Source organism: Girardinichthys multiradiatus, chromosome 1 (assembly GCF_021462225.1).
Source record: "Girardinichthys multiradiatus isolate DD_20200921_A chromosome 1, DD_fGirMul_XY1, whole genome shotgun sequence".
NCBI classification, from domain to species: Eukaryota; Metazoa; Chordata; class Actinopteri; order Cyprinodontiformes; family Goodeidae; genus Girardinichthys; species Girardinichthys multiradiatus.
The window spans coordinates 27,811,910-27,826,948 of NC_061794.1; the positions used below are offsets into that span (position 1 = coordinate 27,811,910).

General features: G+C 36.5%; 1 protein-coding gene across 2 annotated transcripts in view; it reads left to right on the forward strand.

The window, feature by feature from the left end:
• Nucleotides 1-15,039, forward strand: part of cacna2d3a (calcium channel, voltage-dependent, alpha 2/delta subunit 3a) — a 189,151-nt gene that overhangs the window by 112,329 nt on the left and 61,783 nt on the right. For both annotated transcript variants that reach the window (XM_047372268.1, XM_047372278.1), the window contains exons 9-12: nucleotides 595-684; nucleotides 2,216-2,329; nucleotides 7,556-7,634; nucleotides 14,456-14,589. In XM_047372268.1, the coding sequence (XP_047228224.1) occupies nucleotides 595-684; nucleotides 2,216-2,329; nucleotides 7,556-7,634; nucleotides 14,456-14,589 (417 nt within the window). The remainder of the gene's footprint in view (nucleotides 1-594; nucleotides 685-2,215; nucleotides 2,330-7,555; nucleotides 7,635-14,455; nucleotides 14,590-15,039) is intronic.

A 15,039-nucleotide genomic window follows, 5' to 3' on the forward strand; every position in this document is an offset into this window, starting at 1 on the left:
GTGTTGAAAGAGAGCGATATGTGGGAAGGGTGGGGGTCTTATACGGGCAGTGGCATCACTGGGAAGTCCTCTGCTACCCCCCCTTCCCCCTTCGGAGTTGTGCTTAATTTTGGGTAATGGCGCCACAGGAAGTCCGCAGTTACCCCCTTTGCTGGCTGTGCTGGAAGAAAGTTAATGCACTTTATTTTGAAAAGTTCCAGAAAAGTATGTACCGGAGTTTTAATGTGGAAATCCATGGCTGTAGGTCCCAACACTGGTCATTAAAGGGTAGTCATCTCAGTCAGTAAGTGAAAATACATTTCAAAATAATGTGGTAGTTGAGCCTCATAATCTGGCCCAAGGCTTTTTACGAGTCCATTAGACTGTGTTATCCCTCTCTACACATATACCACACTTTATCAAATTCTGTAAAATATCAGAAAATCAGTCTGTTATATTGATCATTTCCTTAAATTATAGTAATCTCAGATTTGTTTTTCTTAAAAAACAAATACCACAAAGTCTAAATCTAGCATCTTCTGAAATTTGAAGTTTAGGTCTTTATTCATGTCATTATGACCTTATATGCTATCTCTCCAAATTTTATTTTTGCAGCATTTCCGGGAGCACCTTGATAAGCTGTTTGCTCAAGGCATTGGTATGTTGGACATAGCTCTGACGGAGGCATTCAATCTTCTCAGTGATGTAAGTGACTCACCGATGAACAATCATTAATTAATACCCCTACGCACACTCACCTGAACAACAGTTTTATGCTGAAATTCAATTAAGACTGTAATTAATAGCTCTGTTCATAGAATCAGTCAAAAAATATTTAATGAGTAAACAAGGTACTTGATGACTCAGGTTGTTGCCATTAGGAATCAGCAATTAATCAAATTTTAATGCAAAAAAAGTAAAGTGACACACATGCAGCTACTAACTCAATCTGTATAATCATATCTGACAAACAATTATCTGTTTAAATATTCTGGAAGACCAACTGCAGTAACATATGTGTGTTTCTTTGTGATTTGAGACTTGTAAAACATTTACATTGCTGATAATCTTATGTCCATAATACTATGTACATTAATATGTTTGCTTCTTTGTTGTGATCCAAAATTGTACTTTCCAGTAGGGAGGAAGTTGGGAGATGTTGTGGTCATTAATTTATTACATATGTGGATCTAAACTGGCTATGTACAGAGCTGTGAAAAGTATTTCCCTCTTATAGATTTCTTGTTTTTTCTTTTCTTTTTCTTTGCTTTTCTCATCACACTCAAATATTTCAGGTCACAAAAAACAATTTCAATATCAGACAAAGATAACCAGAGTAAATACAACATGCAGCTTTCAAATAATTTAGGGGAAGAAGCTGTCCAATTAATTATCTGTAATTAGTCAAATTTTCTGGGTTCAATTTCACTTAGCATACCCAGGCCCCAATTATTGATTTACCTGTAAAATAATGAAATCACTTAAACCGAACAGATCTCAAGAACCAACACCCCACAAACAGGGTGATGGTAGTGTGATGGTCTGAGGCTGATTTGTTGCTGAATTGCTGCTTCAGGTCCTGGCAGGCTTGCTATAATTGATGAAAGTATGAAATCTGCACTCTACCAGATAATCCTGAAGGAAAATGTCCAGCCACAAACTCGTAACCTTAAACTTAAGCCCATTTGGGTAATGCAGCTGGAAAATGGTCCAAAGTATACTAGCAGGTCCACCTCTGAATGGTGAGGGTGTAGAAACAGCTTCATCAAAGTCTGAACATAAGTCTGACTGAGATGCTGTGGCATGATGTTTAACAGGTGTCTCATTATTGAAAATCTTCTAGTGTGGTTGAACTAAAATAGTTCTGCAAAGAAGAGTGGGGACAAATTCGGCTACAGTGATGAAAAAGACATTTTTGCCCCATTTCACAAACATGTCATGGCAGTCAATGCTTCCAAGAGCAGCACAATCAGTTATTAAGTTTATGGGACAAAAACCTTTTCAAACCTTCTTATCACAGGAAGTTTGGAAATGCCTTTTTCCTTTAATAAATCAAATAATTTAAAAACGTCTCTTCGTATTTTTTTTTAAATCTGATGATCTGAAACATTTTAGTGTGACAAAAGCAGAAGGACTCTGTAAAGCAGCAATCAATTTTTCACAGCGTTGAATATGTTAAAACATAAGTTTGTTTTGTTAAGATGCAAGAACTTTGTCATTTTCTCTGTGTTTCCAGTTTAACAAGACTGGTAGGGGCAGTGAGTGTAGCCAGGCCATTATGCTGGTGACAGATGGAGCAGTCGATACATATGATGCCATCTTTGAGAAGTTTAACTGGCCAGAGAGGAAGGTAATGTAACTCAATCTTTTATTGGAAAATATGTGCACCCTTAAAGTTTCATTTTAACCTTTACTCAGAGATTAAACTGTTGTAGCTGAAATTTTATGTCCTTTTATTAGCATAGAAATATTTAACCTGAGAAGTCCAAAATAATTTTACATAGGTTGTGTGGGGGCTTTTGTGTACTACTTATTACCCGATTTCCTTTATGAATCTTCATAATGGCCGAAAGGAAGGACTTTTTTTCCCCTAAAATACTTTTGTGCTTTAGGTTTACCTTTTAGGATCCAGAGATGCTTTTGTGTTCCTTTAACAGCTTCTATGTGACTGCTGTGCCAAAAAGCCCTTATTAGTGAAGCTCTGCTGTGATCATTGCTGTACTGGAAGTACCTACAACCTCCACTCTGGATCACTGAAGCTCAGTCAAAATGAATTTCAGGTTTTTGTGCAAATACAGATTTCTACCTTTAATACAATTCTATTTCCACATGCTAGAGGCAGTTTCTAAGACTTTTTCTGGACATAAACATTTCACTGAGCAATAAATCTAATTTCAACATTCAAGCTACATGTATAACTCAATAAACAATACTTAATATTTATTGTTTACAATAAGCTATTATTTATAACCTCACATTTCCATCTAGATTTTGACAAAATGTTAGTCAGAACAGTTCACTGTATTTAATACATCCAATGAAACAACTGAAACTTAAAACATAGTCAAAGTTTAAACCTGCAACATCTTTGTTTTTTGCCAGAATGATAATTATACACATCTTAAACTCAGTTTGGTCCTCTACTAAACTTTCACATTTTATATATTTTAATTAGTTCAACGCAGTTGTTAATATCTATGGATGATGTGAATGTCACTTTGGCTGTTGCTTTAGTTTGTGGCACTAGGGGCTTTTATTTTGTAAGTTGACCGACAGGAAATGGGGAGGAGAGAAAAGAGAAGACATTCGGCAAAGGTCAAAGGGCCTCAAAGCCATGACAGCTGCATCTAGGACTGTAGCTTCTGTACATGTGTCATGCGCTTTACCCCCGCCCCACCGCCACTTTGACATTATTTTTTAACTGAAAATTGTTCAGCGGGATGAGAAATAAGAAACTAAATTTGAACTGTCATCATGAGGGCAATGAAAACATATAGTTGAAATCAAAAGTTTACATACATATGTAAACATTTCTCTCTGTCGGGCAATAAATCAGACTAAACATTTCCTGATTCAGGTCAGTAAGATTTACCAAAATAATTTTTTTGCTAAATATCAGAATAGAGAAACAATTGGGAAAGCCCAGGTAAGAAACTCAAGGCTTTGTAAGCTCCTGATGGACTAATTTAAAACATTTGAGTTAAATGGAAGAACACCTGTGGATGCGATTAAAGGCAATGCTTCAAACACATTACTTCATTGTGTAACATGCTGGGAAAGTAAAAGAAATCATCCAAGATAACAGGAAGATAGTTGTGGACCTTCACCAGTTTGTTTAATCATTAACCTGCCTTGGTGCGAAATGTGTGTATCAACCTCAGAACAAAAACAAAAGACCTTGTGAAAATCCTGGCTGAGACTTGTAAAATGGTGACCTTATTCACAGTGAAACAAACCTTGTACCGACATGGGCTAAAAGCCCATTTAGAGAGAAAGAAGCTATTACTCCAAAAGGCAACTTAAAAATGCGAATTGCACTTTGTCAGTGCACTCCTGGACAAAGACATAAATATTACGAAAAATGTTCAGTGGCCATTGTTACATTTAGGGGAAAGGGGGGAACCTTGTAAAGCTTAGAGCACCATCCCATCTGTGAAGTAAGGGAGTGGTAGTACTAAACACTACCGGTTTTCTGGAATTTTTGTGTCTGTTTATGTGGTAATAAATGTTAATTCGTATAATAATAAAATCTCAAAAATTTTCAATTTAGCATATTGTTTTCTCAATATATAAACTTAAATGAATGTATATATATCAAAACAGAACCCAGCTGTTTGTAAATTATTGAAGCAACATCCCAAGACATGCGGGGCACAAATGGTTTAAGAAACATTAATTGTGTATTTTTACACAATGTCACTAAACATCTGGTTTCCACTGTATCTTATTGTGATTTTTATTGAAACAGGTTTTCAACTAGATTGCTACAGCACTACATTAATGTAAAACGCTTTATCATAAGGCTGCATCTATGATATTGCATTTATGGTTCTATAGCCAATGTATAAACAATTGTGGTTTAGAAACATTCTGAACTGAGAGCTAAAATGTACAAAACAGGCCTTGAGCAAATTGTACCTCTCAGGCAAATCCCTACAAATATGTTTATAGTGAGTCCAGAAGGTTGCTAACATGGATATATGCCCATATTAATGTATATCTTTGTGTTTAGTAATATTACTGTCATTATTATATTTTGGCTAATCTAACTGATATATCTGGATTGTGTCTGTCTATCATCGTCTGTATTAATTCTGCCTCCAGCACCAGCAACTCACCCTCCCACCAACTCCTTCCTCAAGGCTCAACAGCAGTGATTGGAGAGGGGACAAGGCTGCTAGATAGTTTCATTTAGAAGAACCCCGCTGATAATAGAAGTCTTCAGTCTTTGTCAGTCTCTCCAGTGTGTCTCGCTCACCCTATCTTTTCCTCCACCGCTGCTTTTTAATGGCTTTCTTCCCAGCCGGCTATACTACCTCGCCACTGTACAGCATCACACTACAGCTTGCTTGGCTTTGTAAAAAATGAATGCAAATACGATTTTGAATGTCTACGCAAATTACTGACATATTCAAGAAATATTTATTGCCATCATAAACATTGTTAGTGCTTAAAGTCTAAAATACTAAACAAAATGAAGCAGAATCAAACTGTGTTTTTCTCAAAATGAAGTGTGACAATGTTAAGATATCTCAATATATCACATTTGTTTCTAGGAAGAAAACAGGTACCATTGCAAATTGTTAAAACATACTTTGACATGAATTAAACATACTTTTCTAATAGTATTACATGTACTTCATATCAAATGTTTAATTCTAACTTCTTTCCATTTTTCTTTCTTTTTCCTCCTAAATTATGAGAAGGATTTTTATGAACATATTGGGAAAAATAGTTAAAATTTCTGGCATCCATTGACTTTTACTTATCTGAGACTGATTTGCTGGGGTAACAGCTTCAGGAGGGAAACCCAGACATACTTACCCATAACAACACTCTCCACCTCTTTCTGCAAGGAGGGATCTCTCCACCAAGTTCTGGTTCTGCCATGCAGTGTCCTCCAAACTTTCCCCGGACAACGCAGCTCCACATCTTATTACCAAAGTTGAGCTTTGCCACCCTATAAAGGAAGCATATTTGAGCTACTTGTATGTGGGATCTCATTATTTTGATCATGATCCATATCTCATGAATATCAGAAATCAGAAAAGCTTTATTGCCAAGTACGTTTTTGGACATACAAGGAATTTGTTTTGGCGTAGTCGGTGCAATACAATACAAATTAAACAGTATAAACATATCTACAATATAATATAAATATATGTGCACAGTTTTAAGTGAGTGAGAGTAAATATAGAGCAGTATTGGGTGCGAGAGCGGTACAACAGTGCAGATGATCAGTGTGCAAGTATGGCAGTGCAAGTAAAGCAGGAGTCCAAGCTGAGCGTTAATGTAACGCATAGAGTTGCGAGTTACAAGTGTCCTGTCAGCAAAAAGGGGGGTGTGGGGGAAAGGGAGAATGTCAGTGTGGTTTCCGGGCTTTGTTAACAAGGCTGATGGCAGATGGGAAAAAACTGTTCTTGTGGCGTGAGGTTTTGGTCCGGGTGCACCGCAGCCTCCTGCCAGAGGGGAGAGTCTCAAAGAGTCTGTGACCGGGGTGGGAGGGATCAGCCAGAATCTTCCCTGCCCGCTAGTTGAGGTTCAGAAGGTGGACAGAAAATAAATTATGTCATTGTGTTCTATGGTTTTCGCTTAAACTAAGTTCTGTGTTACCAGCTGAGAAAGAATGCTAAAAAATAAACAATATTAATGTGAAAACAAAAATACTTGTAACATGCTCACTGTAATATTTGAAAGTATATTTGAAAGTATATGTGAGGCTGCTGTATTAGATATTCTGATATGAGTGATTCTGCTTTTGCTTGTGTTCATGTTTATATACAGATGTGAAAATTTCTCCACTAAATCATAATTAAAATCACCACTTAACAAAAACAATTCAATGGAATGGGCCATTTCTTGTTGGAAAATCCAATAATGGATGTGTATCACAAGCAAACATGAAGCTGAGTAGACAAAACAAGAAAAAAACATGTAGATATTCTGTCTGCAGCTGAATAGAAGTCAAACTAAATGGGTGTTTTAGGTTAGTGTTATATGCTGTAATAAAGTGCCCTACAGTTTTAAGATTAGCTGTACCTAGGAGGAGTGTTTCATAACCACAACTTTAACATTTCACTGCTTCAGCACTCCTGATTTAAATTGATGGTTGTGGATGAGCATCAATAGAGACTACCAAATAATTACTGTGTGACAGCTAAACTCACACACAAAGAGTACCATAGTTCATTAAACATTTCATAACCAAGAATCAGTGTCTGCTAAGGGTATAAATATGACTTTTTGTACTTTTAGGTGAAGGTCTGAAACAAAGAACAAAAATAATTTTTTAATTTAAAAATATTCCTAAACTTAATCAAATACTTTTGCTTCATGGCATATATAATACATAAAAAGACCCATTTTGTCATAATGAAGAGAGGCAATGAAAAAATCAAGCACTGAAGCCATAGCAGCGGTGCCCCCAGAGGCTTGCATCTGGCAGCATTGCTTTTCAAACACACCAGAATGCATCGACACACCTGCCAGTTACACCTTCTGCTAGAGCTGTCTGTAAACTGTTTGGAAAATTTGGGTTTGGCTGCAAATAGATTGAACTGACCTGATATGACCTTAGATTTTGGATTTTGAATTGAAGTAATGCCTGTTAGGGCTTACATCTGTTCGAAGATATTACCTGAATGTGTGATATTTGAAATTGACACATTTATTTAAGTTAAAAATAACTTTAATTAAACTATAAATGAGAAATGTAAAACCTTCTTGGGTCCATGTGTGGCTCTGGTCGAATGAAGCCTTTTGCACTGACTTGAGAGTGTTATCTTTTATAGAGTACTGGCCTTTATCAAACTGTGATCATAATGAATGATGGTAGCAATTTCCTTTCTTTCTGTAGGTCCGAATATTCCCCTACCTGATTGGTCGAGAGTCTGCCTTCGCAGATAATTTAAAATGGATGGCGTGTGCTAACAAAGGTGGGATCTTATTACTTTTTCTCCTTATGGTCTTGCATGTTGCCAGGAGAGAACGCTTTATCTCTCTTTTCAGTAGCATGGATGAGTTTGTCAGTGCTCATCAATATTAACACTCACACATGACAGCAGGCAGCTGGTTGCAGTTGCACCAACCCAACATGTCATGTTATGTTATCATCCCCCAAGCTAAGAGTACATTTGAAAGAATATACTATTTTGTAACAACTTTGTGTGTGGTCATTTTTGTCTCAATGGGAAGAACACTTTTTCTCAGGTTCTATATTTAGCCAAGAGGTAGCTGACAGAGACCGTCTGGCTCCATTTCCTCAGGCGCACTAGATAAGACAATCGAGTCACAGGTCACATAAAAGATGTACACATGTATTTAGCTGTATGTCTGCACAAAAGACCAGGTTAGCTATAGCATTGTGTGGAAGTGATATCAGTGGGGCCATCTAGTCAGTTTGAGGGTGTTAGTGGGGATGATGAGACAACTATATTTGAATGTGTGTCATGCTGTATAAGTGTGTGTGAATGCCAGTTCATTAAACATACAGTGACAGTCACATCGCCTACAGTTTGCAGTCTTCTTCTGTGTCACAAGAGATTGTACCACTTCTGGTTCCACTATATGTTCAGCTTGTTACTCGGTGTAACGGGGGGATATATGCTGCAAAGATTCTATGGTTAGATTCTAACCCTAACCCAACTGCAGACTAATATCCTCCACATACTGGGCCCCCGAAAGTTTATTTTTAAGACTCTGGAGAATAATCTCTGCTTTGATGCATATTGAATTGGTTTTGCATCAGTGAGCCTAGACCCCATTGCTAGTTTTTTTTCTGAATCTCTTTTGATAGATAGTGACCACTGCAGAAATCACCTTTCAGGTGCTGCAGTTTTTGGAGATCATCTTACTTCGTCGAATAACCATCACAATCTGTTTAGGTCCTTTGCCTGCCCATTTAATCAGCTTCTAACATATCATCTTTGAGGACACAATGTACACTTGTTGCTTACTATAAACCAACCATTACCAGGTGATATGATGTAGAGACAATCAATGATATTCACTTAATATGGTGGTCATAATGCTATGTCTAATCAGTGTATATACATTACTCACATGTATTTACAAATGATAATATTAATGTATATATAAATGATAATATTATTATCACAAATGACAATATGTCATAAATATTTACCTATGTTTAAAAGCATTTATTTCAGAAACTGTAGTAAGTACCTACTACACACCAATAAAAATCACTCACCCTACTGTTTGGCTACTGTTTGTTGCCGTAAACCAGAATGGACTCCAGTTTGTATCTGCTGGAGTGCAAACATTCACGACTGATCTATTTTCAGCTCTGTAATAGTCTGGTTAGGCTGTACCCTGCCTCTTGCCCATTGTTGGGATGGGCTACGTCCCTCCGTGACCCTGAACAGGATAAAGAAGGTGCAGAAAATGAGTGAGTGGAAGCAATAAGGAGATGTTGAACTAGAGGCCAACTTGCAAGGGGATCGTAGAAGGTGTTATGGTGACGCATATTACTTAATTCAAGCATTTCAAGCATGTGCATGTCATGCTTTAGTTTGAACCTGAAAAGTTATGTGAATATTGATTTGCATTGACCACATTTATTTCCAACCCTGGTAAAGATGTGTCTGAGTTGGGAATACATTGTTTTATGCACAAACAAAAAATTTGCAGCTTATACAGACGAAAAAAGATTTTCAAAATAGAGCATGGATAATGTAAACATGAGGTCTGTGGTGGGATGTCGACCCAACTGGAGGTGAGACCCAAATGAAATTCTCCTGAAGCCAACCAGAGTTGTGGGTCCTCTGTAATGCTCTCTTCTCTTGAACTACCCTCACAGCTTTTTCGTAGGATTTTGTTTTGAAAGCTGTGATGACCATGGAACAAAGTTTATATTGTGTCTGTTAAACATTTCTGTTTGGGTTTGGCTATATGTTTGGGATCTCTGTTCTGCTGAAAAATTCAGTGATGACCCATTTTCACTTTACTGCCAGATTCCGAAAGATTTGTATTTAAGATGTCCTGGTATTTCAGAGATTTTATGATGCTATGCACCTTAGCAACTAGGACTTAGAACTGTGTTGCAACCATGTTTCTTCAGCACCAGCACTTCAGTTCGTTCACTCAACGTGAATTACAATTCAGGCATAGATGGCGGGAATTTGCAAGCCTTGAAAATTACATTGAAGCATATTTAGCTAAGGTCTGTTTTGAAGCAGGAAAAAGCAAAGTGAAAACTGTGTAAAATTCCAAACTGTATGTTGGTGCAACTCTATTGGAAGTTGCACCAACTTCCTGTTTGGTGGCAAAGGTTTGGTGAAAACTACAATTCAGAAATGATGGGTTCTTGTAAAATTTGGATTATGTTACGTCAACTTATCTGTTGCCAGCTATAGATTACTGCTCATATGATTAAAAGTGTAAACAGGGACATTTACCACAAAATTAAATGACTTCCTGTTTAAGTGGGCAGGGTTAAATTGATGTCAGCAAATCACACAATAAATGTATCCAGCAGTCATGCACACAGAAGTATTTTGGTGCTTGGATCAAATGTGAGAGGTATAGCAAATTTAATTTTACATCTGTTTGGATTGTTAAAAATATAAATCATTTGCCGTTTCATGCTGAACAGATGATAGCTGTGTGATTCATAGCCATTATCACTGAAACAGCATGATATTGGACCATCTGGCTTTTAAAAGAAAGAAAAACATCATTAATTTACATTTTTGTAAATGGCTTGTTGGGGTACCGACAAAGGAGTAACTGGTGATTTTCCTCAGGACAATCATTTCTGAAGATGGTATTTTTCCAGAAACAAACATGCTCAAATTAAAGCTTGACGTTTTCTACATTTTTCAGTGAGAGATTATAATACTTAAGCAAAATATTTACCTATTTTAAGATCTTGGCCGGAGGCACCAATAAATGTGGCTGTCACTATATAAAAGATAGCATCTTGGCAAAGGAAGAAACACATTTATGCCCATGTGAGAACTTTACTGAAATATAGGATTCCCATGCCTGTTCTTTTTTATATTTAGATTGTGTAGATATCTGGAATCGAAGATTTATTTGTAAGAAGAGACTATTTTTGTTTTCTGTAATACAGATAATAGGAAAACAGATAGGCACACCATAGAGGCACATAAAAAGCAACAAATTAAATGATTTCTTCTCAAGTGCCAACCGTCCCTTTATGTTAATCACTTCGTGCTCCTGTGAAGGATTTCCACTCTGACTCTTTCTAGTTTAATGAATAGATTATTCACGCCAATGAAAAGCAATGAGTTAGAACATTTGAACAGCTGTTAACCTGTGATTGTTCACATCAGATTCACAAAAACACAAACACACAAAACTGAGAAACATAGAAGACCTTTTACGAGATTTTCTTCAGACTTTGGCTTACTTTTAATTTTTTTTGTGTTCAGTCATTGTCCCTCACTATGGCAGCATACTGTCCAGTGTGTGTTTAAGAAGAGTAAGAGAAGTAGAAAGATGCACGATAACTACTGCAGATGAAGACTATCTTAAAGTCATGTCTTTAGGAAACAAGAAAATAAAATGCAGTTGATCAAATTGTTGATCTAAAATCTATTTGGGAACCACTTTGTTGGTGCTAAAACACAACAGCATTAATGAGCAGCAAACTGTAATCAAACCAAAGCAGAAAGCTTTGGTTTGATTACAGTTATTAAAATGAAAAAGAGCTTACACTTAAGTAAACATTGTATTGCATTTCCCTCAAAGTTCAGGACATTTTAATATGTTCAGTTATATTGCATGTCTTTTTGTTGTCATAATTTTTTTAAGTAATGTTTCATCAAATGATTTTTTAGTGTAAAGCTATTCATAGTTCGGTAGCTCTTTGTCACATTATGATGCATTTTTTTACTCCCACTTCATCATATTCATGTATGAGGACACCTTGTGAGTTTGTGCCTACATATACAGTTTTTGCCAATCCAAGGTTCTTTAAAAATGATTTTTCTGCCCTCACTGTTTCCAGGCCACATTGTAGCTGTCTAGTATGTGCAACCGGTGTGTCTGTCACTGAGAACAGAGCACAGCCATTTTTCTTTTGGCCAGCTCATCTCACTGGCCCCAGTAGCTCAGCCTGAAGGACGCCCTCAGCCTTCCCAGAGGGAGCAGTCATTCTTAGCTCTCTCTTGTGATGTACGATGCATTTAAGCTGAGACGGTCTGTTTTTGTGTGATGTAAGTCTGTGTATGGATATGTGTTCCGTTGTTGTATTTTCAGGTAAAATATTCACCAGTTCAAATGTTCTCTTAAAGGTCAGCTTTAGAGTCAAGTGTTTTTGTGACTCTGTGTTCATTACATTTAGGAAGGGTTCAGAGATTTAAAAAAGATACCTATTTTAATTTATCCTTTTTTATTACAGGTATAGATTGAGAATTAGGTGTTAATTGGTACAGTGTTAAAGAATGATGTTTAGACTTTTACATAACGTGTCTCAGATCTTTTTTTTTATTGTGTAAGCTTTGTTATTTCCCCTTATAGGGTAAAGATTATGCTGGGGAACAGTGACCCTATATTTCCTCGAGCTGTGCTTTTCTGCTTGACTACCTTGCACTGATGGAGGCCATTTGCTCTTTTTCCATTTGAGTGGAAACTTGTTGGTCTCTCTTTTTTCTCTTTGTTATTGTTTCGCTTCTTATGCTCTGTCTCAGTCTTCCTGTTGTCCTGATTTCCTCTTACTTTCCAGCTTTCTTTCCTCCTGCCGAGATAACAGTATTCCCTCCTCCACATGTACATTAGTAGCATAATGATGGCATTGCCACTCAAGGAAATGCCACCGCATTTGGGTTTGCTCAGAATAGCTTTTACATCACATTTACATACCACGTAATCATCCACAAACCCATACTGGTTTGCTCTGACTTGAACATTGTTTTGCTATTTTTCATAAATACATCCAGGGTTCTGTCTGCTCTACCAAGTAAATCTCTGCTGCCCTCTGTACTCAGCTTTGCTACCAAGATAAATAAGATGTTGTTAATGACTTACTGAGTGTGAACAGTTTGAAACAGCTTTGAACATACAGATATACATACAGACATCTACTCTTGATTTGGTTGGACATCACAGAGGTAAGGGACTGATTATTAAAATAGATTCAAGACAGATTTAGTTTTAAGAAGCAAGCCAATGAAGCTGACTTCTGAGTTTCACCAGTTTCAGACATATTTTATCCATGTGATTTTTGTGTTCAGTCTAACTGTTGCTTTTGATTTCAACAGACATGGTGCTGCACCTAACAAAAAAAGCTCTGCAGTTTGCCCTCTTAAAATATTTGGCTGGTCAGAGCAGATGTGTCATACCACTACTGCATATTTCTATGGTGTATTATAATAACCCTTGACATGTGTTTCTGATAGGAAATAAGTCATTAATATTCCAAAATAATTAAATAAAATGCCATGCCAAAAATCATTTATACTTTTCTGAATAATCAATTGAAAAATTAGCAATCAAATGCTTTTTATAATTGCTGATCAGACTAGATTCAAGTTTGCACTCTGGCTGGGCCACTTCAAAATGTTAATGTTACTTCCACTCAGAATTAACATGTTGGTAAAATTAAAACATTACTTTAAACTTAATGCCATTATTTTGAATAATAGCAGCTGACAAAATGTCAGCCATACTAGGCAAATTTTAAATCAAGTGAGTCCACATGTTGTTTCTTATCACTGAAAGAAAGCTAGATATTGTAAAACAAATTAAAGATCTCAAAGCATTAATAAGTGTGTTTTATGTCTTTAATCTCACTTTTTTGTTTTCTAAAAATAATAGTCAAATACTGACATTGTTATGATTTTTTTGTACTGAAAAACATTATTGTTGTATGTTCAGAAACAACAAAGACAAAGTGTGTTTTGTGAAATCTCAAGTTCTTACACTTATGTGGTGTATGTGTCACATTTAGGATGCATCCCTGTCTTGCATAATATGTAATCTGTTGTGGGACTGAAAATTACTCTATGCACTGTAAATGAAGGAGTGAGGATGTTAATGTTTTTGATATTTTCTTTCTTTTTTGATGTTGTTGCTGCATACCTGTGGCATTCACAGGTCATTATAATGAGGTCTTTGTATGTCAGGGCTATTCTGATGTACAGACAACAAGAAACTGTCCACAGTATCCATCGAATTTTAAAACCTTTACTTGAACAACTTTTCACTTACTGAATAAGCACATGACTATCTTGAATTAAGTGTTCAATGATCTACACACAGTCAACGAGGGCCTCCGGGTTGGTCAAATAATTATTAACTGAATTGATCACAAAAAAGGGCCAACTTCCATGCCTTGTCAGCAATTATAAGCCCTTGCAAGCAGAGATGAGAAAATCTGCATCAGTTCAGAAATTGCATTGCTTACAATAACATTGTGTACCGCTGGTATAGGACACTGCTGAATTCTTTGCATTGATGTAACATTTGCAGCAGTGCTGCATATGTGAGAAATATGATTTGGTTCTAAATTTCCACACTCAAAATAAAATTTTTTGACATGTCCAAAAAAATGTGTGGCACCCTTTTTGGAGATGATAAACTGTGTATGAAACAGTATGTGTGGGGTCTAAATTCCTTTCCAGTTTCTGTATAAGTAAAGTCCTTTTATAGTTTCCAGGAACTCAGTCATAGACTCCAAAGACAAACTATTTGGAATGGTTGACATTCATTAAGTACTTGAATAAGGATCTTCCTTTTGAACCGTTCCCCTTCTCTTTCTGCCTTGCAGGCTACTTCACTCAGATTTCTACACTGGCAGATGTTCAAGAGAATGTGATGGAGTATCTCCACGTGCTGAGTCGTCCCAAAGTTATTGACCAGGAGCATGACACAGTGTGGACTGAGGCGTACATTGACAGCACTGTGAGTTTATCTTTTTATGTCCCTTTTTGTTTTATTTGTTGGAATGGAATACTATGTTATGGACTCAGAGAACTTTAAAACAAATACGCATTTTTTGCTTGTGTTTAAAAAAAAAAAGGTTTAGCATTTTTGAGAATGAATGAAATATATAATGAAGATAAAAATCAGTGTGAATTAAACACAATCAGAAAACTGGAAATGCGTCTCTGTGTCTCTGAGTGCCAGTGTACCAGCATGTGAAAGTGTCTGCTTGTATGTGTAGCAGATGGTATCATTAAGTAAATGAGCCTCTTGTGAACATTTGGGAGCCTTGTAGTGTTGACCCTATGCATGCAAAAGTGCTTATGGCAGACATTGTTTTTTTTATTACAAAATGGCTTACAAAATTGCATAGAAACCTCAGATCCCTTCGCCATGGTTTATTGTTTCATGACACGTACCCATTGTGCA